Source organism: Garra rufa, chromosome 24, assembly GCF_049309525.1.
Source record: "Garra rufa chromosome 24, GarRuf1.0, whole genome shotgun sequence".
In the NCBI taxonomy this organism is placed as follows: Eukaryota; Metazoa; Chordata; class Actinopteri; order Cypriniformes; family Cyprinidae; genus Garra; species Garra rufa.
The window spans coordinates 15,190,124-15,216,991 of record NC_133384.1 but is presented as its reverse complement, the minus strand read 5'-3'; the positions used below and the strand labels follow the sequence as shown (position 1 = coordinate 15,216,991).

The 26,868-nt window shown below is 34.6% G+C and overlaps 2 protein-coding genes across 2 annotated transcripts in view; both read left to right on the top strand.

Moving 5' to 3' along the window:
* LOC141300437 (potassium voltage-gated channel subfamily B member 2-like) overlaps positions 1–18,265 on the top strand; it is a 130,877-nt gene extending 112,612 nt beyond the window's left edge. Inside the window, exon 2 of the mRNA XM_073830715.1 lies at positions 10,979–18,265. Coding sequence (XP_073686816.1) covers positions 10,979–12,892 — 1,914 coding nt within the window. The 3' untranslated portion in view covers positions 12,893–18,265. The remainder of the gene's footprint in view (positions 1–10,978) is intronic.
* Positions 18,266–21,413: 3,148 nt separating this feature from the next.
* The window catches only part of LOC141300220 (lysine-specific demethylase 4B-like), a 46,147-nt gene continuing 40,692 nt past the window's right edge, over positions 21,414–26,868 (top strand). The window contains exons 1-8 of the mRNA XM_073830549.1: positions 21,414–21,612; positions 21,765–21,866; positions 24,140–24,264; positions 24,355–24,441; positions 24,523–24,672; positions 25,046–25,155; positions 26,166–26,204; positions 26,436–26,533. Of these exons, the coding sequence (XP_073686650.1) occupies positions 21,414–21,612; positions 21,765–21,866; positions 24,140–24,264; positions 24,355–24,441; positions 24,523–24,672; positions 25,046–25,155; positions 26,166–26,204; positions 26,436–26,533 (910 nt within the window). The remainder of the gene's footprint in view (positions 21,613–21,764; positions 21,867–24,139; positions 24,265–24,354; positions 24,442–24,522; positions 24,673–25,045; positions 25,156–26,165; positions 26,205–26,435; positions 26,534–26,868) is intronic.

Below are 26,868 nucleotides of genomic sequence, written 5' to 3'. Positions count from 1 at the left end.
GGTTCAACACCCTCAAAGGTTTTCTGGCACAACACACTTTAAACTAAGGAATAAGGCTTTTAATGTCTTAGAAATCTTCACGTAGCCTTTGACTTTCTAATACAATAAAACTATTTCTTCTCTATAGCTTTTGTGAAAGCTCTGTTGAATTTACCATATTTGCTACTCAACTTCAGCACATGCATGGGATAAATGTATAGATGTGTAACATCTGAAGCTGATTCAGTTTTTTTAATAGTTTCTAAAGGCTTAATTGTGTTTTAGGAGAATTTTGTTCTCTACCACAAAATAAATGACTTAAAACGGCAATGTTGAATAGGGGTTGAATAATTATGACAGCTGTGTTACTAAAAAATCCTAGAACTCAAACACATTACATTATATATTGACATTTTCACTTTTAATATGCCAGTACACTGTTGTAGATGCAATTTTTATAAAGTCCTGAAACTTCAGACAAGCTTTTATTTGTAAAGTACCGCAGTCTCTGGGGGGTTGAATAATTTTGATTGCAACTGTAGTTGTGTGTCATTTTTCGACGTGCAGGGCCCTCGATTGTTTTTAATTATTTGTCTTAAATTAATGGTTTGCATGCATTTGTAACAAAAGAAATATTTTTATATGAATTTACACTTTAATTGGAGCACGTAACCCCACCCCTATGCTAAACCTACCTATTTCTGAACAATACAAAACATGCAGCCGGCAAATAAATGTACAGTCACAGGTATTTAATGCAAAAAAACTGTCCATAAACAAGCAGTATAAAAGCATCACAAAAAAGTCCTGCTGCAATCCAAGTCTTCGGAAGCTGCTGAAAATTACTGAAAATGATCCTGCTCTGTTAACACGCTCACATCTCATTTAAAAAGCATGGCGCTATACCGTAGCATGACACAATCGGTCACGAGACACACAAGAGCCAATAGTGTTTCACACCCAAGGCTGACGTAAGGCTTCTGGTGGCATTTTCTGAATTCAAGAACAGACTGCAACACACAGGACATCTATTCCTCTCACAAATCAATCGTTTTTCCTCGGAAGACTTGGAATATTAATATTTTTTTAATAAATTATGACTGTAGTTGTATATCTGCCTGTTATATCTTGTGTTATATCTTGTGTTTTATTGACAAATGGTAGGCTTAGGGGCAGGGATTGGGTTACGTGCTCACAAATGTGTAAATAAAACTGCTGTGACTGTTTACATTGAAAAATCACACCTCAACATATATGCAATAATGGCAATATTATTACCCAATATACAATTTAATCATGACGATTCAAAAAAATCATGACGAAAATTCTCAATGCCTTTCGCGTCAGCATATTGACAGCAAAGGTTTCTTATTTAAACCAATGGAGGATGCTGCACATTGAAAAATGACATTAAAGGGGTACCCTGTGCGTCAATAGGTGACGCCAAAGGGTCCTAAACAAGCGTCAATATGTGACAAGTTGGGAGTGAGAATGTGTTGTGTTTTTCGATCTTTCATCTTTCAGCTCTTTCATCGTGATTCATGTTTTTCACGGGATTCGTACCCAAGGATCCCGCATCCTAAGTCCGAACCTGTGCTGGCTGAGCGACTGAGCAAGCTTGTTATTCAACGTGTTTTGAAAACGTACATGTGGGAACTTTTCCGCAAGACGTGATTTAAGTACCAATAAGTACATGACTCACAATCAAAGAGCTGAAAGATGAGAGATTAAAAAACAAGCTAAAGCGGTATGTCTGCGATTGTGTTTTTACATCACATTCATTTTGCTTCATACTATGGAGTAGGTTTAGGTGTAGTGCAGATGATACGTTATTTTAAAACATCACAGAACATTAGTTTTATAGCACCAGTTAATGGACATTTCAAGTCAGAACTGGGGTGACACATACAAAACCAATGTCACATAAAACATACTATTATGTACGTTCACCTGTTCCAGGGAAAAACGGAACACTCTTTTAGTGCCACTCAGTGTACATTTCTGTTGGAAACTGCAGTGATATGTACTTATTGGTATTTCCCACAGGTATTTTTTCGTTATGAGATCAGGTTGTTTCTTTTAGTTACCAAAAACGTTTAGTTTTAGCTACACCTGCAGTTACAAAAGATATTTGACATTCAACTATTGTAGCTCTATAAATTTTTAACTACTGCAGCTCTATAACATCTCATAACTGAATATGTATTACTCTGTTGATCTTTTGTCTCTAAAGCAAGCTCATTAATCTATTTAAAGCTTTACAATGCCACTTTCCACAAGGACAGCAGCATCATTCACCTGGAACGGCAAGCACCATATATTTCTATTGTTCTTTAGCAGATCATCTGATTCAGGAAATAATATTTGAGTATCACACTGGGTGATCCTTCAGCATTTCCCCAGTCATAATGACAGCAATTGATCTGATGCTTAAGAAGTAACCCAATCTTTGGAGTGCGTATTGATGACGCGGGACAGCAAACTGTCCCACTTCAAGGTGCATCAGGCACGATAATGTACAAAGTGGCCGATCGATATGTCTTGGCAAACGCTTGCTCTTTGCAGGGTCCATAATGTGATGTGTACTCAATCAATAACCTCTCATGGTTGACAGACAGACTGGTGTGGCCTAGGTCATTTTTCTTGCACGGCTTGCAGGTGAGGCCCAATCACAGTGCAAAGAAAGACAGGAAATTACCAAGCTGTCCCTGGTGACAGGTGGCTGAACGGAAGTTAGAGTCCCGGTGGAATAACATATTCATAGGGCGAGGTGACAGGTGATTAAAACCTTGGGACCATAAAGCAAGTAGATGTTGCATGCTTGGCTGGATTTTTTCCACAAAGTCTTCTTATTGAACATCTTTACATGGAAAGATCTGGATTGGGGAAAGATAGGATGTTCAAAGATGCTTGCTCAGCTCTGGGTTTGGCGGGACCTAAAGCTCTTGAGCTTGTCAGATCAGTCAGTGAGACTTATGTCCACATAAGCTGAGGTTGAAGTGGAATTACTTTTATGTATTTCCTCTCCTCATTCATATTCCAATGACACAAATCAGTGTGAGAAACATCAGCCAGCCTGGAAGTCTCACCAGGAGTCTTGGCATCGAACTATAGATAGATAGAACAATAGAACAATAGACAAAATTTGGCCAATATACTGCTATTTATAAATCTGGAATCTAAGGGTGCAAAAAATCTAAATATTGAGAAAATCACCTTTAAAGTTGTCCAAATGAAGTTCATAGCAATGCATATTACTAATCAAAAATTAAGTTTTGATATATTATGATGTATTTTGATAGGAAATCTTTACTTAATATCCTAATGATCTTTGGCATAAAAAATAAGAATTTTAACCCATACAATGTATTTTTGGCTACAAATATACCCATGCTAATTAAGGCTGGTTTTGTGGTCCAGGGCCACATATTTTGTCATCATATCTATGAATTTTAGTTTTAATTTAGTTTTAGTTTTAATGTTTCAAATATTCATTAAAGGTCTGAATATTTAGTGTAATTGTGCACTTATCATCTAAAATGTTACTTTTATCATCTAAAATTAGATTTTACTTAGATTAAATTAATTAATATAAAAATTAATATGAAAAATGTTTGAAAATGTAAAAAGTTTGAATATTTTGTAGTTCATTCATTTAACTTTGCACTTGTCTAAAGTAAAAATGTAAATGAGAATAAAATGTTAATTGACTAACATTTTATTTTAAATGTCTTAATATGCAAATTAATATAAAAAAGTTTAGTGCTGTCAAATCGATTAATCGTATCCAAAATAAATGTTTGTGTTCACGCACTATATACGTGTATGACTGTGTATGTTTAAGCAAACACAAACTAAAACACACAAATTAAACAAACTTTTTTAATCACGATTAATCAATTTGACAGCAGTAAAATGGTTAAATATTAGGACCGCAAAATGATTAAATCACAATTAACCAATTTGACAGCACTAAAATGTCTGAATATTAGGGCTGCAAAACAATCACGATTAATCGCATCTAAAATAAAATTTGTGTTCACATACTATATATGTGTTTGTGTACTGTGTATATTTACGCAAACACAAACTAAAACAAATTAATTGCAATTAGTCATGGTTAATTGATTTGACTGCAGTAAAATGGTTTAGTATTAGGGCTGCAAAACAGTTAATCACGATTAGCTGATTTGACAGCAGTAAAATGTTTGAATATTAGGGCTGCAAAACAATTCATCACGATTAATTGCATCTAAAATAAAATTTGGTTTACGTACTATATATGTGTGTATGTGTACTGTGTATATTTACGCAAACACAAACTAAAACACACACAAATTAAACACACATTTTTTTTGGATGTTATTAATCACGATTAATCAAATTTGACACATTAGGACTGCACAACGATTAAATTAATTAACGATTAATTTATTTGACAGCAGTAAAATGGTTGAATATTACGGCTGCAAAACGATTAATTGCAGTTTATCATGATTAATCGATTTGACAGCACTAAAATGTTTGAATATTAGGGCTGCAAAACAATTAATCACGATTAATCGCATCTAAAATAAAATTTGTGTTTACGTACTATATATGTGTGTGTACTGTGTATATTTACTCAAACACAAACTAAAACACACAAATTAAACAAACTTTTATTTTGGATGTAATTAATCACTATTAATCAACTTGACACCACTAAAATGTTTAAATATTAGGGCTGCAAGACGATTAATCGATTTGACAGCACTAAAATTTTGAGCATTAGGACTGCAAAACAAATAATCACAATTAATCATGATTAATCGAATTTGACAGCACTAAAATGTTTGAGCATTAGGACTGCAAAACGATTAATCGCAATTAATCATGATTAATTTATTTGACAGCAGTAAAATGGTTGAATATTACGGCTGCAAAACGATTAATTGCAGTTTATCATGATTAATCAATTTGACAGCACTAAAATGTTTGAATATTATGGCTGCAAAATGATTAATCACGATTAATCGCATCTAAAATAAAATTTGTGTTCACGTACTATATATGTGTATGTGTGTAGTGTGTATATTTACGCAAAACGATTACTCGCAATTTATCATGAATAATCGATCTGACAGCAGTAAAATGGTTGAATATTAGGGCTGCAAAAATATTAATCCAATTAATCGATTTGACATCAGTAAAATGGTTTAGTATTAGGGCTGCAAAATGATTAATCACAATTAGCCAATTTGACACCACTAAAATGTTTGAACATTAGGGCTGCAAACAATTAATCATGATTAATCGATTTGACAGCAGTGAAATGGTTGAATATTAGGGCTGCAAAAATATTAAATCACAATTAATTGATTTGACAGCAGTAAATTGGTTAAATATTAGGGCTGCAAAATGATTAATCATGATTAATAGCATCCAAAATAAAAGTGCGTATATTTACGCAAACACAAACTAAAACACAGAAAAATTAAACACAAACTTTTATTTTGGATGTGCTTAAATCACAATTAATCAATTTGACACCACTAAAATGTTCGAGTATTATTTTCCTTAATATATACGCGTGTGTGTATTTATATATACATAGGACACACACATATAGTATGTAAACACAAACCTTCTTTTGTAGAATAGATATGCAGAATTTATTTTCCAGTTTATTTTTGCACTGACGTTTGATTATTAAAAGTGTGTTTTACAAAATTACAAAAACAAAATTTTACAAAATTTTGTGTGAAACAACTATTGCGACTAAATTTAAATTTTAGACCTTCGTTAACACCGTAATTTTGTTAACACTGCCCCATGCCAGGTCTTTTCAGAGACATGTTTCCCTTTTTGTTACACTCATCTTTGTGCCACAGGACAAAACATTTAATCCCAAAGCTCACATAACACATTTTATAGATTTATTGGAAGCTGCTGGATGAGCTTTTGCAGCAGACAAAACAACTACAGGCAATGTGTGTCCTCCTAGGCAATGACGTTAATGCACAGGCAGGAGCGAGCAACCTTTCTAACTGTTCCTGGGTCAGAAAGTGAGGTCCATGGGGTCCTTCCTAAAGGGATTATCCCAATGAAACCGTGAAGCATACATGGATGCGCGTCGTAACTTATCTCCTAACAGCTCCCACTTCATTTAAGTTAAGGCAGGCCACTTCTATATGATTCGTGGAAATAAGGTCAGACACTTTGATCCGTATTCATTTGACCCTACTCTCTGTAATGTTGCCTGTGAGTATATGTGATTTCCAGATGTTTGGGAGGTGCAAGCATGTGACTGATTGATAGAAAGAGCTAGGGCGGGAGGTTAAATAATATTTATGACTTTAGTTAGTTCAATAAATTCCACAACACATTGCAAGTACATGCAGTGCAGATAAATGGCACACTGCTGTTGTTGTAATCCAGAACAGGATTGAAGTTGCTCAGGAGAGTAGGGTGAGACAGCACTCAGTGTCCTAGGAACATCATGACTTCACACTTCTTCAGAAAATCCGTGCTTGACTGATGGGACATGCTGCTAATAGGTTTCCACCGAGTGCTCATTATAATACTTCCTGCACAAGCGCTCTTGCTTTACAAAATGTAGAACAGCGGGAACTGAGATAAAAGGCATTAGCTCATTTCATGGCCAGATCTTTGGGCTTGAGCATGCCTTATATTATGGTTTAACCATGTATGCGGTCGGCTTGTAATATTGGACGGATTCAGTGGTTTGAATGAGCGGGCACTTAAGCTGCTCCCTGTATGACATCACTATCACTTTATTCACCACTGCAGATGTATACTTTGCATTAACGGTGCAAGAACAATACAGTAGAAATCAACACAGAGGGGACTGGAATGATGAGTGCCTTTTGTGGGACCATATGTGACCCTGGACCACAAAACCAGTCATAAGGTTAAATTTGACAAAACTGAGATTTATACATCATATGAAAGCTCAATAAATAAGCTTTCTATTGATGTATGGTTTGTTAGGATCGGACAATATTTGACTGAGATACATCTATTTGAAATCAGAAATCTGAGGATGCAAAAAAATCAAAAAGACTGAGAAAATCACCTTTAAAGTTGTCCAAATTAGGTTCTTAACAATGCATATTACTAATCATAATTTTGATATGTTTACAGTAGGAATTTTACAAAAAATCTTCATGGAACATGAACTTTACTTAATTTCTCAATGATTTTTGGCATAAAAGAAAAATCTAAAATTTTGACCCATGCAATGTATTTTTGGCTATTGCTACAAACAAACCCCAGCGACTTAAGACTGGTTTTGTGGTCCAGGGTCACATATATTCCTGTGGTGCAAAGCAAGCTGATTTTTTTGCAGCCATTGTCCTTCATGATCCTTCAGAAATGTCTTTACTGTCAAGTTTGATTATTTAACGCATCCTTGCTGAATAAGTATTGCTTTTTTTTTTTTTTTTAATCTGACTGAACCCAAACTGAAACTTTTGAACAGTAGTGATAAAAATATTTATTTTGTATCTAGGCCTGTTTGTATCTAGGACTGTCAATAGAATTATTAATATTAAAGGGATAGTTAAACTAAAAATTAACTGCTTGGTTACCTATTTTATACAAAAAAGCAGATAATTCTTTTTCTTGCAAATGCAAGTTTGCATCTCGCAATTCTGAATTTATTTCTCAAAATTGCAAGTTTATGTTTCAATTCTGATTTTATAACTCACAACTGCAAGGTTATATCTCAACTCTGTAGAAAAAAGTCAGAATAGTGAGTTTAAATCTCACAATTCTGACTTCATTTCTCAGAATTGAGAGTTTATTTCTCAGAATTGTGTTTGTCTCAGAATTGCAAGTCAATTATGACTATAACTCACAACTGCAAGTTTATATCTCACAACTCTTGAGGAAAAAAGTCAAAATTGCAAGTTTGTTTCAATTCTGATTTTATAACTCGCAACTGCAAAGTTATATATCACAATTTCGAGGAAAAAAGTCAGAATAGCGAGTTTATATCTCACAATTCTGACTTTATTTTTATTTATTTTTACTATTCTGACATTATTTCTCAGAATTGAGAGTTTATCTCTAGGAATTGAGTGTTTATTTCTCAGAATTGTGAGTTTATGTCTCAGAATTGCAAGTTTATGTCTCAATTCTGACTTTATAACTTGCAATTGTGAGTTTATATCTCACAACGCAGAGGGAAAAGTCAGAATTGCGAGTTTATGCCTCAATTCTGACTTTATTTCTCAGAGTTGAGTTTATCTCTAAGAATTGAGTGTTTATTTCTCAGAATTGCAAGTTTATGTCTCAGAATTGCAAGTTTATGTCTCAATTCTGACTTTATAACTCGCAGTTGTGAGTTTATATCTCACAGCTCTGAGGAAAAAAGTCAGAATTGCGAGTTTTTGTCTCAATTCTGACTTTATATCTCGCAATTGCGAGTTTATATATCTCACAGCTCTGAGGTAAAAGGTGAGGATTGCGAGTTTATATCTCGAAATTGAGATGTAAACTCGCAACTGCAGACACAAAGTCAAAATTGTGAGATAAAAAGTCACAATTATTCATTTATTTAGTTATTTTTATTCAGTGGCGGAAACCAATATTGATGAATACCCAGACCCCCTACCATCCAAAACAGTATTTTACACCTAATATTTTATTATTTTAGTTTTGCTTTAATTCACAGACTATTTGAAGGTCAGTTATTTAATGGTGAAAACACCATGTTGAATATGTTCTCATGTTTTAAGGGATAGTTCACTCAGAAATTAAAATTCTATCATTATTACTCACCCTTATGTTGTTCCAAACCCGTAAGACCTTGTGTAATCTTTGGAACACAAATTAACACAAATTAACACTGACCCTGCATAGACAGCAATACAACTACCACGTTAAAGACCCAGAAAGGTAGTAAGGACATCATTAAAATAGTCCATGTAACATTAGTGGTTCAACCATAATGTTATGACATTACAAGAATACTTTTTGTGCGCAAAGAAAACAACAGCTTTAGTAGCACAGCCACAATTCATTTTCACAAAGAAAAGGAGAGTGCTCACTCCTCTGACACACCAAGGTCAGAGAAAGTTATGCACCCTTCAGAATCACCTGAACTGTGCTAGAGATGATTGAGAGACGTCTCTTCTAATAAATATCAATCCTACTCTCATTTATAAAAGGCTGTAGGTCTGCCATGGAAGATTTGATTCATTAGCCCTAATATTCCTGGAGACCTTCAGAATTATAGTCACCTTTCATCCGCTGCAATTTTGACCTCTAAAGATTAATTGGACATTTATCAAATATTGTTTTGGGTTAGAAGAGTTAAAACAGGAACTAAATATTGTGGCCTTTTTTTTTTAAATACTGTAGCAAGTAAATGTTACTTGTATATAAAACTGTCTCTTGCAGCTTCACAGCTGTACACGCCACTGGCTTATGTAATACAGTCATGGTACACCACAGGAAATGGAGCATTAGCATGCGGTTTTACATTGGCCAGGAATCAATGTTTGTAAAGGAAGATAAACTAGATATATGAGACACTTAAGTAACTGATTTACCCTTTTTGAATTATGCAAAAGGAGCCAGAAATGCTAGAGATGTTTAATCATCATGACATCATTTGAATTCGCTGCTTGCTATAGCTAAGCTCCGGGAGTTTTTGTCTGTGCGTCGTCACAATCTCGCAAAACATCTGAAGATGCAGGAGATTACAAAGGAATACTAGATAAAGAACATTATCGCATCAGGTGGCCTGTCCATGTGACAAGTTATGTATAGCCAAATCCGTCTTTCACTGGATTGCCAGACAATAAAGAATGAGAAAAAAATCATTGAGAGAACAGAGAATTTGCCAGGTCTTTTAAAAAGCAATTCTTAGTTATCTTTTTTTGAACTAGGTGTAATAAAACAGAGCAAGGCCATGATTTCAAATGGGACCAGTGTTGTAAGTTTTGGCTGAAGGCATGGCTGTTATCTTCGACCTGCTCCGATTGGAAAAGCTCAACCTGCAGTTGGTCAATAGGGGCAGGAAGGCCTACTCACGCTTGATCCTCCCACTCATTCATTTACTGAAGCCATTTACGGGCAGAGAGCTGTCACTTCATTCATGCTCTTGTTTGATATTCATGCCATATGCTCGCTCATTCATTGAGGTCCCCTTCAACACAGGTAATCAAAGAAAATGGGATGCTATTTTTGTACTGGTTTTATTTATGCCTTTATTTTTATGGTTTCCGGTCCTACATGCAACAAAACATGCAGCAAATCTGACTCCTCTTATCATAACAAAATGGATTTGGTGTGTTTTTATGTTATCAAATTTTCCAGAGCTGTTCTAGGACCAATTAACCTTGATGCTTGAGATACATAAAGCTCATGAGAAAAGGCATGCAAAGGTTTTGAGGCTGTAAAGGCTAAAATCAAGACAAATGACATCTAAAGACTATGTTTTAACCTTTAATCTTGGTGCCAACAATATGTAATTGCAAAGCAAATTGATCCTTAAATCAAATCAAATCAAATCAAATTTTAGTAGAAAATTAAATAGAAAGTAATATCAACTTTCTATTTAACTGTCTACTAGAATGGATGTGCCTCTCATTTAAATGTTTAAAAAAACATTATTTTAGGAAAATAAGATTATATGTATGTATAAAGAGTGAGACAAAGTCTATATGTATGTATAAAGAGTGAGACAAAGTCTTTGTGTTCTTGTGCTTTCATTGCATAAGCAAATGCAGAAAAAATGGAGAAAAATCCTGGAATGTTTTCCTCAAAAACCTTAATTTCTTTTCAACGTAAGAAAGAAAGACATGAGCATCTTAGATGAGAGGGGTTAGTAAATGATCAGGAAATTTGTATTTTAGAAAGTGAACTAATTGCAAGTTGCAAGTTTATCTTTAGCACTGAACAAAATCTTTTGTACATTTTGCATAATGAATAATGAAGTGTGTTAAAGAAAAAACCATAATGACGCTTTCCTTTCTTTTTCTTGCAGATATTGGCCATCATATCCATTCTGTTCATCGTTCTTTCAACTATTGCACTTTCCCTGAACACCCTGCCCGAACTCCAAGTGACGGACGAATTTGGCCAGGCCAATGACAATCCTCAACTCGCTCACGTTGAAGCCGTGTGCATTGCATGGTTTACAATGGAGTATCTCCTGCGCTTCCTGTCATCTCCAAACAAGTGGAAATTCTTCAAAGGGCCGCTAAATGTCATTGACTTATTAGCTATACTACCCTACTACGTCACTATTTTCCTGACCGAGTCAAACAAAAGCGTGCTGCAGTTCCAGAACGTGAGGAGGGTGGTGCAGATATTCCGCATCATGAGAATATTGAGGATTCTGAAGTTGGCGAGACATTCAACAGGACTGCAGTCTCTCGGATTCACCCTCAGGCGCAGCTACAATGAGCTGGGCTTACTCATTTTGTTCTTAGCCATGGGAATCATGATATTCTCAAGTTTGGTCTTCTTTGCAGAGAAGGACGAGGATGCAACTAAATTCACCAGCATCCCAGCTTCGTTTTGGTGGGCTACAATTACTATGACTACAGTGGGTTATGGAGATATTTACCCACAGACTCTGCTTGGCAAGATAGTCGGAGGACTTTGCTGCATTGCTGGTGTGCTGGTCATTGCCTTACCCATCCCTATTATTGTGAATAACTTCTCCGAGTTCTACAAGGAGCAGAAACGACAGGAGAAAGCCATCAAGAGAAGAGAGGCCTTAGAGCGAGCCAAGAGAAATGGCAGCATTGTCTCAATGAACCTGAAAGAAGCCTTTGCACGAAGTATGGAGCTAATGGACGTCGCTGTAGACAAAGGCGACGATAAACAGCCAATGGACAACCACCTTTCTCCGAGCCGGTGGGGTGTTCCACAGCGCACATCCTCGGATACCAGCCTCAGATCCTTCGACAAGAAGTTTCCCGACAGCGGCCCAAACGGCTCACGGGAATATGTCAGGACACCGAGTCCACAGCATCTAAATGCTCAGAAACTGGAGGAAATGTATAATCAGATGACAAAGACACAGTCCTTCTCTGATCTCAACACAATTAACAGCACACAACCTGCAGCTGTGTCAAACCACGAGGTAGAGTTTGAGATGAAGGAAGTCACCGAACAGCCCAAGGAAAGAGCAATCACCGATGTCAGGAGCATATCAAGTGTTGATAGCTTTGCAAGCTGCACCGCTGAATTTGGACTGGGTGAGAAGGCGACTTCTTATACAGCAGAGCAGGTTCAGCAAAGGCAACCGAAAGTACCTCCGCACCTTCACCTCGGCCAGCTGACGCCCTCTGATATGAGTCCCGAGGAGAACTCTGAGACTCTCAATCGAGAGCAGCCAGATGGCGAGAACTTCAATGAGGTCATCGAGAACATCAGAAGCTCCATTCGAGGCACAAATCAGAAGACCTCAAAGGGCCTCAAAGTCAACTTCATAGAAACACCAGAAGACGCTCCTCTGACACCACCCAACACTTCTTCTCCACAGGATATCAACAACAGTCTTCTGGAAGACGACTCCCCGGAGGGAGAGTGCTCTCCTCTTTGTTCAGATTCGGAAATGCTGGGTAGCATCCCAGTGAAAGGCTTGGTTCTTTCTCCGAAGATGCTAGCCGGTAGGTACCATCCTGGAGAAACGGCATTGCTTCTGGGGAACCTGGAGGAAGAGGATTACCAGGAGGAACAGAACCAAATGGAAGTGGCTTCCGCAGCCATCTCCTCACCCAAACTAGCAGCACAAAACTGCACTCAAGTGGTAGTCGGTAGTAATGGGGAGGAAAAGCCAGACTCTAACCAAAGTGAACACAAGGTAGAGAACCACATGTTTACGCCGGAGATCCATCTAATGCCAGGGGATGGCAATCACTCGCCATCTTGCGAAACCGGTATGTGACTGTGGCTTGCCATTCGGACAGAGTGGAGCGCACTGGTGGAGAAAAGGGCACGCAGATGTGGTCTGAAAGATATTTTTGCATGGCATGAAAAGTCCCTTGTAATTGTGTCATTGTCAATAACGCAAAAGAGACTGCAGTTTCTTGCAGACGACACCTGGAGGACGCGGGTGCAAACGAGAGGCTTGTTTAGAATGTATCTACCCAACAATGAGGACATTGTTGACCTACCTGTACATTTTACCTTTCACTTGTTTATTGTTTTATAGAGACAGTCAGAACCGTAGGGGGACAGATCTACAAGAGCATGCATATTAACAAAGCTGTTTTACGGTGCTTAGTTTGCTGAGAGCACTCCACGGTAAATATAGAGACTACAGCAATGACAATGCACATAGCCACAGAGGGCACAGTAGATGTCAAAAGGGTTTTGTTAGCCTTTTTTCTGTTTCAAAGAGGAATTTTCATCAAAGACTGTGAAAAGTGAGCTGCAAAGTAGCGACGTATTGAAACATATCATGACTTTCTGTAGAAATGCAATGTGTACCTAATGCAGATGTGTTTGTGTTAAGATTTAGGAATGGTCTATAATGTCACATATTTATTTTGAGGTTTTATTTTAGTTATTTATTTTTGGGTTTGGTATTCAAATTAGCAGCATCAAAATCTCCATTTAATGACCAGATGAATTGCACCACTTTTTCTTGATATCAGAGTTGCATATACACCTGTAGTTGCCAAAGGAAAATAGCGATAATATACAGTAGCTGTAAATGCAAGTTCTATATTGAATATTATACATTGAGATAGCGATGCCAGGATAAAGTTAGATGTAAATTTTCAATAAGAAGATTTTAGGGTAAAACTATATCATACAAACACATGGGTACTGCAGGTATGTATGTCTTAACTTATCTTTACATACTCAATTTAAGAACAACTAGTCTACATAGTGGTGTTAGAGTAATTTCAAATGAGTGATTCTGGTCATTAAAACCTACAAATGTTGTTCACATATTTCCCTGTTAAAACTCAAAAACCCAGCCTCTTAGAAATGCTATATTTACTTGTCAAAAGGACCAAAACACAACCGTTTTCATTTACACACAAATCAAACTTAATCATTTTTTTTCATATAACGAGTACAGTAGGGTAAATGCCACTACAGTTTTAATTTTTCACATGAGTTGTTTCATTATTCTTCATATTTCACCATATCTGTATCATTCGGATGCCTGACCTTTGAGTCATTTCTTAACAGCAACTCACATTTGTCTGGTTTTACTGAGTATTCAAAAATATTTTGTTCTCGTTTGAGTTCTGTATTATCATCTGGCCGACATTTTCCTGTCATCTAAAAGAAAATATCCATTTTATGTTGCCTTTATTCCAAGATTGCTGGAAATATATGTATATTACTTGCTTTGGCATGGCGGTTGGCTGATTGTTCAAAATGTACAGTGGGTTTGAAGAAATCACACAATCTAAATGGGCCGAATGAGGATTGTGAAAAAGATGAGGAGGAGGAGGAGGAACTCAAGACTTCAGCTGGCTTTTGCGGTTACGCTTTGGTGGAAAGTGCAATACAGCATACTGCAATCTATGCAGGCCAAGAATTGTGGCACTTTATTTACAGTCTAATGGATTTGTAAGTGTACAGGCAGAGACTTCAATTGTATTTTTCAGATGATATATCTTTAATATTTGAAATATCAGTGTTACCACTCAAAAAAAGATTTGACGTTTGTGGCTGTCAGAATCGGTTATACTCTTCAAATAAGATTCTTCTGACAAATCAGACCAGGAGGGTCTTTTATAAATGTCTACAAACAGGTTCATTTGAAATACGAAAAACAAACTCTTGCAATTATTTAATAGGCTCATAAAAAGTATTTTAGGTTTTATTAAATTAATGCTGACAGCGGTTCTATTTTTTCTAAACCAAAATTCTGCACGACCACAATTTCCTGCCATATGGTGGTTGAAATGACGCGTGCCTGTTCATAAATATTTATGAGAAGGCTACAAATCAGTTGGCATTGTTCATATAGCACTGTACAGAAAATTATACTTTTTATAGGAGAAAAAAAAATCAGGTCTTTAAGTAATAGATATGCGTAATATTAAGTTCTCAGGTTTTCTACGACACTAATCTTCTGATATGGTGGATGTCTATGTTTTCTTCATTTAAAGAGCGCATCATCTTGTTTCTTTTGTTGTTGTTGTTTTTAAAAGAATGTTGTCACATGCCTGTTTCTGTTTTGACAGACTGTTGAATAATGGCCCATCTCATGCATTCCCACTGGATGTTCAGCTTCCCCGCTGTGCGTTATATGCCTCATATACAGTGTCCCTAAAAATATTTGGACAAAATGTATAATGTTTTTTACAAAATATCAAACTAAGTTGAATTTAATTTAAAGATGTATAGCACAAGCACATTTTTTAAATTAGGACAGATGTTTTTGGACACTTTCTGGTTGTCAAAAATTAAAGTATTCAAAAATGAAAAATAAAATAAAGTAAAAAAAAAAGCATCATGCAAATGCTACTTAGTGTGATATTTTGTATCAAATGCAATGACGTTCAGACACTTTAAGTGTCCAAATATTATATGGTGATGCTGTATATAAAATTGAGGGTTAAGTCATCAACGAATGAAGTTTGTAACCATTTTTGTGCCTGGCTAGCATTGCCTGTAGGCACCTCTGTTGTGGTAAATGAATGGATTTTTTTGTTTGTTTTTAAAAGTGAATATTTTTTTCAGCATGTTAAAGCTGCTACAGTTTTCCCAGTACCACATACAACAACCGTTTAAGAGAAATACTTCACCAGAAATGAAAATTCTGTCATTTATTCACCCCCAAACCCCCAAATATTTGAAAGTCAAAGTTGAATGTCAATGGGGTTCAGTGCTGTTTTGGACCCCATTGCCTTTCACTGTATGAACAAAAACTGTTCTAAACATGCTGTAATTATAAAGTTTAAGGGTGAGTAAATGATGACAGCCTTTTCATTTCTGAGTGAACTATCCTTTTAAGTGATGCCATAAACACAAGCAAGACGAAATGCTCAAATGAAATAATGTCAAATAAGTGCTTGCATATGCTCAGAAATACTAATTTCAGAGCCCTGATCATTTGAACAGCTCATAAGATGTTATTTATAGCTGGTTTACTTTTATCTGTCAGTGGCAGACTCGTATGCACATTGTGGCATTTTAAAATTACAGTTTCAAATATTTCACAAATTAAAGGATTAGTTCACTTCCAGAATAGAAATTCCCTGGATCATTTACTCACCTCCACATCATCCAAAATGTTCATGTCTTTCTTTCTTCAGTCAAAAAGAAATTAAGGTTTTTGAGGGAAACATTCCAGGATTTTTCTTCATATAGTGGACTTCAATGGGAGTTTGCAGTTTCAATGCAGCTTCAAAGAGCTCTACACGATCCCAGACGAGGAATAAGAGTCTTGTCTAGTAAAACATGTACTCATTAAAAAAAAGCCATACTTTTATACCCCTATTATGTACTTATATAAAGACTTAACGAATTACTACATAATGCGTGAAGTCAAACTAGTGCAAGACAAGCATTTGTGGTTGAAAAGTATATACATTTTAAGAAAATGACTAATCGTTTCATTAGATAAGACCCTTTTTCCTCGGCTGAGATGGTGTAGAGCCCTTTGAAGCTGCATTGAAATTGCAATTTGGACCTTCAACACATTGAAGTCCACTATACCCTCTTAAAAATAAAGGGGCCCTACGATGCCATAGAAGAACCTTTTCATCTACATGAAACCTTTTGTTTCAAAAAAGGTTCTTTGTGGCAAAGAAGGTTCTTCAGATTCAGAAGGTAAGCAAGAAATGGTTCTTTGTGGAACCAAAAATGGTTCTTCTATGGTATTGCTTGAAGAACCTTTTGAAGCACCTTTATTTTTAAAGGAGTAGTTCACTTTCAGAACAAGAATTTACAGATAATGTACTCACCCCCTTGTCATCCAAGATGTTCATGTCTTTTTTTCTTCAGTCGTAAGGAAATGTATATATATAATGGACTTCTATGGTGCCCCAGAGTTTGAACTTCCAAAATGCAGTTTAAATGCAGCTTCAATAGCTCTAAGTGATCCCAGCCAAGGAAGAAGGGTCTTATCTAGTGAAACGATTGGTTATTTTCTAAAAACATTTACAACTTATATATTTTTAATCTCAAACGTTCGTGTTGCCGAGCTAGACAATAAGAGCATTTGAGGTTTAAAAGTATAGAAATTGTAATTTTTTTGTGGAAAATTTTGCTAGAAAAGACCCTTTTTTTCTCGGCTGGGATCGTTTAGAGCCCTTTGAAGCTGCATTTTAGAAGTTCAAACTCGGGGGCACCATAGAAGTCCATTATATGGAGAGAAATCCTGAAATGTTTTACTCAAAAAACAGAATTTCCTTACGACTGAAGAAAGAAAGACATGAACATCTTGGATGACAAGGGGCTGAGTACATTATCTGTAAATTTTTGTTCTGAAAGTGAACTTTAAGAATTTATAGAGAACATTTTCTGCAATGTTTACATTAAAAGGCCTAATTTCTTTTCTACTGAAGAAAGAAAGACATGAACATTTTTGATGACATAGGGGTGAGTAAATTAATAGGAAATGTTTATTCCGGAAGCAAATTAATTTTTCAAAGATTCACACCATTTAGCACCTGTCGAATAAGGCAAATGAGTGGGGCTCAAAGTCGGTCATGTTAAGCTCTTGTTTTCTTCGTGACTCACACCAGGCAATCAACTGCTTTTTTTTTTATCTGTAGCATGTCATCATATGACTATAGAAGCATCTCCCATGAGCCTTTGTGGGAGCAGTAGATGCAAAGGGATTTGGGTCTGTGTGACTTTGCTCCTGTGTAAATGGTAAAATGAACTTTTAACAGCTGATGGACTGTGAACAAGCATGTTTCTCATCACATGATCGTTTGTGATATATATCGTCATGGCAAGCGCGTGGTTTTCTTCTTTTGTTTGAAAGCGAGGTTAAATATGAATGTGTCATCCATGTGTCATAGCCTGTTCTCCCATGCATCCTTGCTACACTGTATTTCTTCCTCTCACGTCTTCTGCCTCTTTTCTGTTTTTGTTTGTTTAAACGATGTTATCTTGTATCTCAATGTCCGTAGACACCTTTAAGCTGCAGACTGTTTCTGCACATATCAGCATCTTTGAATGCATGTAGTAATCTGTACAATTATGTGATCACAGAACACTTTGTCATGGTACATGTATGTCGACATTTCTGTAAAATAATCCGCATTGTCTATGTTAAGTCTACTAGCATATGCAGGATAACAAATAAATGTGTAAATAACTGACCTGTGTTATGCAACTTCCATCTCATGTCTTTATTCAAGCCGTTCCCTCTTCATAGCACACAACTGCTAGACATTAAAAATGGCAAAAATTACTTAAACACATTCAAAACAAGAATCCTAAAAATATTTCTGATCAAATAAATGAAGCTTAGAGGGAAAAAAGACACTTCAGACATCTTACAGACCCAAAGTTTTATATGGTAGTGTACAAGTGGCTCTTCAAATGTCTCTTCTGTCCTCATTCTTGTGTGGATTTTCTGTTGAATGTAGAGAAAACAAAAGATGATAAACATTTTTACATGATTGGCATGTAATCAAACTTAATATCTTGTGAGGTTTCACAGCCTGAGACAAAAGAAGGATCGCTTTTCTAGATAAAAAACTTTGTGAATCCAAAATAAAAGTAAATAATTATGTGGTATTATACATGATAAACTAGCTTCTTGCCACATTAAAACCCCCTGTCTGTCAAACATAGCCTATATATACCACTCTTGGTATTTGTACTCAAGGATTCTTTCCTGGCAAATTCTGACATAAAATTACTTTTATTCAACCAGCAAGTTTTTTTTTTTTTTTTTTGACCGGAAACGACACAGGCTTCTACCAAAAGATAATAAGACGATGTACAAGAGGCATCATTGTGGAAAAAAAAAATATTTCTCAGCTTTTATTTACATTTGAACAAAAAGTGTCATGTCTAAAATGATTCATACCCTTTGCAAACTGTCTCAGTCTATGGGAAAATCCAAAGTTCTATACCATTCCAAATAGTCCTAAGCTGTTCTAAAGCATCCTAATTACCCTGATTCATTGAGAACAGCTGTTTTAATATATTATGTTATATTATATGTTCTAAACATTGTTTCAACTTTATTGTAGCTACGTTTTTAAGCAACATTACCTTGCTCTGTGTATTTTGTGAAAATACATTTGACATCTTTTATCAAAACTAACAGTATTTAGCATAAGTAGACATAGCTGAATGCTACACACAGGGTTTTATTTGTGACCCTGCACCACAAAACCAGTCAATTTCCCGAAATTGAGATTTATACATCATCTGAAAGCTGAATAAACAAGCTTTCCATTAATGTATGGTTTGTTAGGATATTTGAAAATCTGGAATCTGAGGGTGCAAAAAAATCTAAATATTGAGAAAATAGCCCTTAAAGTTGTCCAAACGGAGTTCTTAGCAATGCATATTACTAATAAAAAATTAGTTTTGATATATTTATGGTAGGAAAAGTACAAAATATCTTCATGGAACATGATCTTTACTTAATATCCTAATAATTTTTTTTGGCAGAAAAGAAAAATGGATGATTTTGACAAATACAATGTATTTTTGGCTATTGCTACAAATATACCCATGCTACTTAAGACTGCTTTGGCATTCTTCATCTAACAGGGTTCCCTAATCATGTTCATGGGGTTGAACTAGTGTGACACCTAGTGTTGGTTTATTTGCTGGACAGATTTTCTTTCAGTCTTTGAGAGAGTGAATAGGAAAACATATAGCCTCGTTTATAAATACTTGGAGTCAAGAGTCGTGTTTGTAGATCATTTTAACTGCAGACTTGTTCCTATTTTAAATGTATTTAGATATGTTTTCCTCCAACAGCAATCTCAACCATTTAAAGTAAATCCTCATTTGACACTAGTCAAAAGTTTTTGAACAGTAACTTTTTAATGTTTTTCAAAGAAGTCTCTTCAGCGCACCAAGCCTGCATTTATTTGATTGAAAGTACAACAAAAATTGTGACATTTTGAAACATTTTTACCATTTAAAATGCCTGTTTTCTTTTTGAAAACATATACATATATATATATATATATATATATATATATATATATATATATATATATATAAAAAATGTAATTTATTCTAGTGATTTCAAAGCTAATTTTTTAGCATCATTACTCCAGTCACATGATCCTTCAGAATTCATTCTAATATTCTGATTTGCTGCTCAAAAAACATGAACATGAAAATGTTTCTTGAAAAGAAACTCAGCATATTACAATGATTTCTGAAGGATCATGTGACACTTTAGGAGTAATGATGCTAAAACTTAGCTTTGATCACAGCAACAAATTACACTTTAAAATATATTCAAACAGAAAACAGTTATTAAATAGTAAAAACATTTCAAAACTGTACTGTTTTTGCTGTACTTTTGATCAAATAAAAACAAGCTTGGTGAGCAGAAGCGATTAAAAAATCATAACAAATCTACTATTCAAAAACTTTTGACTGGTAGTGTATTTAAGCAGCTTTTATAAAAAATGCCTTGGAAGAAAACGTTACAAGTGTGCTTCCTGAGATAGAACAAGCGTTCCAACATATTTTAAGATATTTTCAGTTGAGACAGCTCAAACATTTATTTTAGTCTGACTAGCCTTAAGCGTTGTCTGTGAAACCGGGGAAAAGCTAGTGAAAATGCTTCAGTCGTCATTTAGCCTATATGACAGGAAATAGGTATTAACTCAGCTGACAACTATGTTTTAAAATGATCCATTTTTGTAATTTTAGCAAACAGAAAAACTACTAAACAAAACAAAAACAAAAAAGGTCATATTTTAGATCCAGACAACAACTACCTACCTGATGAACACTTAACATAATTCAGCAAATCTATGGCCTGTGCTGTAGTTTTCCCACCAAAATTCTGATTTTCTGTTGCAAGTAGCCTATAGTAGACATGATCTCTGATTAGACCAAGGCTAAATGTATATATATATATATATATATATATATATATATATATATAATTCGCATCTTTTTTGACCTAGTTGTGATATTGTGAGCAAAGTTTTTAATTTATTGTCCAAACTCTATCCTGGAGAGCTGGTTTCCTGCAGAGTTTAGATTTAACTTGCCTCACACACCTGCATGGAAGTTTCCAGTAAGCCTAGTAAACTGATTAGCTTCAGGTGTGTATAATTAGGGTTGGAGCTAAACTCTGCAGGACACCGGCCCTCCAGGACCGAGTTTAAACACCCCTGAATATTATATTATTACATTATATTGTTATATTTATTGAAGATATTTAAATATTTGTTCTACAAAGACGTTCTTGTTGTTTGCTCCGTGCCGGCAGGTGGCGTTGCGGTCAGAATTTCACATAAACTCCGCCCGCACAAGACCGCTAGGCGGGAATGTTTGTTTTCAACATAAACATGAAAATGGAGGGCACGTTGAATGAGGTAATATCCAGTACGACTGATAAAACTAACTTAACTGAAGTCGAGGGTGTTGTCCAGTCATGGGTGATCGATTATTACTTCGCGTCACTATGTCGGCTCTTCAGAGACAGATCTGGACCGGAGTTTCGTAAAACTTTGAAACTCTTCGAAAGTAAGTAAGATTGTTTTGATTCTAGCAATTGTTTTATTATAGTAATTAATGCTAAATGCTTTTATTTTTATGTAGCTTTCCTTTATTTTTAATAGTACTAGAGATGTCGTTCGTGTTGTATTGTCATATGTTGTTTATTGTCTATTCCTCAGGTATAGTGGATGATCTTGAGCCATGTTCCCACAGGTCAGATCATCCCACTCAGAGAACCATCTGCTGCTTCCTTGCCAGAGTGATGGACGGGGAAAACCTGGGTAATGTCAACACATTATTAGCAGTGTTTTTTTTTTTAAATATGTTTTAGTTAATATTATGTTTTCATTTGCATGCTTTCTCTAAAAGAAACTTGCATAGTTTTACAGTAATTTGCAAGAATAGCTGGACATTATACTTCTACAATGTAACGTTAACTACAATGTAACTGTAAGACAGTATGTCAAGGTCATGAAAAACCTGAAAGAAACAATCCTGAAAATTTGAATGCTTTTTTTTTTTTTTTTTTTCTCAAAGCATGACACCACATTTGTGACTCTGGACCACAAAACCAGTCTTAAGTCGCTGGGGTATATTTGTAGCAATAGCCAAAAATACATTGTATGGGTCAAAATTATTGATTTTTCTTTTATGTCAAAAATCATTAGGAAATTAAGTAAAGATCATGTTCCATGAAGATTTTTTGTAAAATTCCTACTGTAAACCTATCCAAATGTAATTTTTGATTAGTAATATGCATTGCTAAGCACTTAATTTGGACAACTTTAAAGGTGATTTTCTCCGTATTTTGATTTTTTGCACCCTTAGATTTCAGATTTTCAAACAGATGTATCTCGGCCAAATATTGTCCTATCCTAACAAACCATACATCAATAGAAAGCTTATTTATTGAGCTTCCGTATAATGTATATATCTCAGTTTTGTAAAATTTAACCTTATGACTGGTTTTGTGGTCCCGGGTCACATTTGTATAGGGTAAAAATGTTAACTGATAGATACTATACGCCCACAGTTTACACCCATCACATTACATTCAGGCACTAGTTTTATATTACAAGTTTTCTGTATTATGTATAGCATCATGTCGTTCCAGTCAAAAGTTTCTGAACAGTACGGTTTTTAGTGTTTTTAAAGATTTCTCCTCTGCTCACCAAGCCTGCATTAATTTGATCCATTAATACTGTAAAGTATTTACTACTTAAAATAACTGCTTTCTAGTTGAATATATTTAAAAATGTAATTTATCCCTAAATTTTCAGCATTATTACTCCAGATTTTAGTGTCACATGATCTTTCAGAAATCATTCTAATATGCTGATTATTATTATCATCAATATTTAAAACAGAAAAGTAAATTTTTTTCAGGATTTTTTTGATGAATAGAAAGAGCCAAAGATTAACATTTATCTGAAATAAAAAGTCTTTGTAACCTTTATATACTACACTGTTCAAAAGCTTGGAGTCAGTATAAAAAAAATGATAGAAATAATATTTTTATTTAGCAAAGATGCTTTAAATTGATTAAAAGTGATGATAAAGACATTTATAATGTTCCAAAAGATTTATAATTCAGATAAATGCTGTTCTTCTGAACTTTCTATTCATCAGAGAAACTTTGAAAAAAAAATTCTACTCGATGACTTTCACCATAATAATAATAATAATAATAATAATAATAAATGTTTCTGAGCAGCAAATCAGAATATTAGAATGATTTCTGAAGGATCATGGGACTGGAGTAATAATGCCTAAAAATTCAGCTTTGAAATCACAAGAAAAAAAAAACATTTTAAAAATATATTCAAATAGAAAATAGTTGTTTTAAATAAGAAACATATTTCTTTAAGATTTTTTTGCTGTATTTTGGATCAAATAAATGCAGGCTTGGTGAGTAGAAAAGACAACATAAAAAATCTTACTGTTCAAAAACTTTTGACTGGTAGTGTATAATTGTGCAAGTAAGTGTTATCTAATTAAATGCACAGACATTGCATGCATTTCCATAAATCTTGATTTATTTTGACATTTGAGTCAAAGTGTTTTTACACAGAAGGGATTTTAAATCTCTTATCACTTATCACCCCAGAAATAAAAAATTCAGTCAACAACCAGAGAAGAGAAAAAACAAAACAAAAAAAATGTAACACAAACCAGGTGATTTTTGGCCAAACCCCTTTGTAAAAATCTGTAGAATATTATGAGAAATTGGAAGTGCTACGAAGAATAAGATTTCTGACTCTGTTTATGAGAAATGTAAAAATTTTTACCTGTAGTGTCTTGCCTCATTAGAAAAACACTGTGAAACCCTCACGGCTATAAATTCATAAACCTGTTAAGAACCTTTCTGATTTGCTATCTAGTTTTTCAACTCATTCTTCCATAGACATCTTAAACTAAGTCTTTTACGATTAAACTCTTATCTAGAAGAATAAAGTACAGTTTATCACAATAACCAATTTTTTTTTTAAGACACAAAGACGAAAGATTCAGTGACTATTCCATCAGCTAATCCATCTTGTTTTGTGTATTTCAGAAGTCCGCTATGATCACGTTTCTCGAATCACTCCCTTGATGTCAGCGCTGCCAATTTGGGAGTCATTAAATGAAGTATCTGATTCAGACTTGCATGCCAAGATCAAGACGTTACTGATAGTTCAGGTATTTATGTTTAAGAGTGATGGATGCTTCACACTGTAGAGTTTGAATGGGGTTCAGTCATGAAAATGCTGTTTTCATTGTGTGTTCAAGTCTGTCGCAGTCTGTGTGAAGAACGGAAAATCACAGCTGGCAAAAGAAACCCTGCAGTGGCTGGAAAAAGAGACTGAGATACCAGCGGTGCGTATTTACTTGTTACAGTCTAACATGCTTTTCATACAATGCAGCAAATCCAAATAATTTTTGTGTCTGTCTTCACAGAAACTACAAGGAAAGCTGACCACCATTGTGAGTAAGAAGGATGCATATGATCAGCTCCTGATGAACTTCACTTTCAACCAGCTGTTGGAGAACATTGACACATTCCTCGACACGTTCAGCCAGGAACGTTCCTCCGTTTTCTTACTCGAAGTACAAAGCCTATTATGTTTTGCTTACTGAAAAACTGATTTGTTTTTGTTACATCCAGTGGGAAAGTCCTAATGGGCTTCATTGACTGGGGTTTCACTGTGCTTACCGTATATATACTGGGAATTTGCCTAATGATCTCTTAGAATTGTGGTGTTTTCCTGAGGGTATAGAAATGGTGCAATTAGCTTCACCCTCAATACTCAATAACCACTTAATAAAGGTAAAAACAAGATGTTGAGCTCTTAAGAGCAGGTTTGCTGGGCACTAATGCTTTACTTGGACTGTGATTTATAGACTGTTTATTACCAGAAATGCTATTAAGTGCCACACTTTATTTATTTATTTTTTTTTGGTGGGTGTATGTTTGTTTTAGGCAGCATTAAAAGTGGTTCAAGCCCGTCATGAGAGATCAGAGAAAACCTCATCTGAACAGGATGGAAGTGAGGAGACTCCATCCAGCTCAGAGTCACACAGACCAGAAGAGTAAAACCATCTCTCTCATCTACAAAACTTTAAACTAATAAAATTAATTCACTTTTTTATTTATATACACTACCAGTCAAAAGTTTTCAAACAGTAAGATTTTTAATGTTTAAAAAAAAAACAAAAAAAAAACAAGTCTCTTCTGCTCATCAAGCCTGCATTTATTTGTTCCAAAATACAGAAAAAAATGCTACAATTTTGAAATAGTTTTACTAAACTGTTTTCTATTTACGGTAATACTGTTTTTAAATGGAATTTATTCTTGCGATCAAAGCTACATTTTCCACATCATTACTGAAGTCTTTAGTGTCACATGATCCATCAGAAGTCATTCTAATATGCTGATTTGCTGTCCAAGAAACATTTTTTAAAAATATTATTATCAATATTTTAAACAGTTGAGTACCCTTTTTTTTTCAGGATTCTTCGAATAAAAAGATCCAAACATCAGAAAAAATTATAAAAATGAAAACTTTTATATAGCAAAGATGCTTTAAATTGTAATTGTTTTAAAGCGATGATAGAGACATTTTAAAATGTTTCAAATAAATACTGTTCTTCTGAACTTTCCATTCATCAAAGAACTCTGAAAGAAATATTTCCACATAATAACATAATAATAATAATAATGTTTTTTGAGCAGCAAATCAGAATATAATAATGAAATATTAGAATTAAAATCAGCATTGAGATCACCGGAATAAATTACATTTTAAATATATTTAAATAAAAAATGTTATTTTAAATAGTAAAATATATTTCAAAATGCTACTGTTTTTGCTGTACTTTTAATCAAATAAATGCAGTCTTGGTGAGCAGAAGAGACTTCCTTGAAAAACATTGAAAATCTTACTGTTCAAAACTTTTTGATTGGTAGTGTAGTTATGGTCATTTATAATTTGAATAAAACAACTTTTTCTAAAGTAAAAGTTTTTTAGTATGCATTTTAACTGAATAAAATGTGTTAAATATAAATACAATATTTATTTGGTGTTGGTGTTTCCATACAGAAATGAGGAACAAGTGGATCCACTGATGCTAAATATCAGGTGAGGGACTTTTTAACATTCAAAATTTCAACAGCAGCATACACTTACAATATATGAACATGTAGAGTTACAATAATAACAGTGATGATAATTCTGAAGTGAAGCTGGGCTCAATCGCATAACTTAATTTATTTGTTTTATTTCTCATATGACTTGATTTAGTTGATTTCTAATTGCTTTAATAATTGAAAACAAATTCATGAAGTTGAAATAATTCTGTCTCTCTCACAGACCAAAAAGGAAACTTTTTTCAAAACAAACTCATAGCCTATGGAAACCGGAAAGTGCCAAGAAAGTGCTAAACTTGCGCAAGAGAACCTCCATTTACAGTACGTTCTCATTTAATTTGTTTTACTGAATCAATGTGTTGTCATTTTGTATGTTGTTAAAGGAATAGTTAATTAAAAATTAGCTCACTCATGTTTTTCCATGAGAAAAATGCATAGAACTTTACATACTAGAAATCTTTTCAGTTCAGCAGTTCATATTTACCATTATTCACTGATAATTGTCTGTTCTGCTCTTTATAATGTCAAACGTCATTGGTTCTTGTATGTCATAACCAAACATCACATGTGCACCACATACTTCTTTAATGGGGTCATAAATGGGTCTGAGGTCAACTTGGAATGTTATCAAGATTTTTACATCAAAAAACATCATT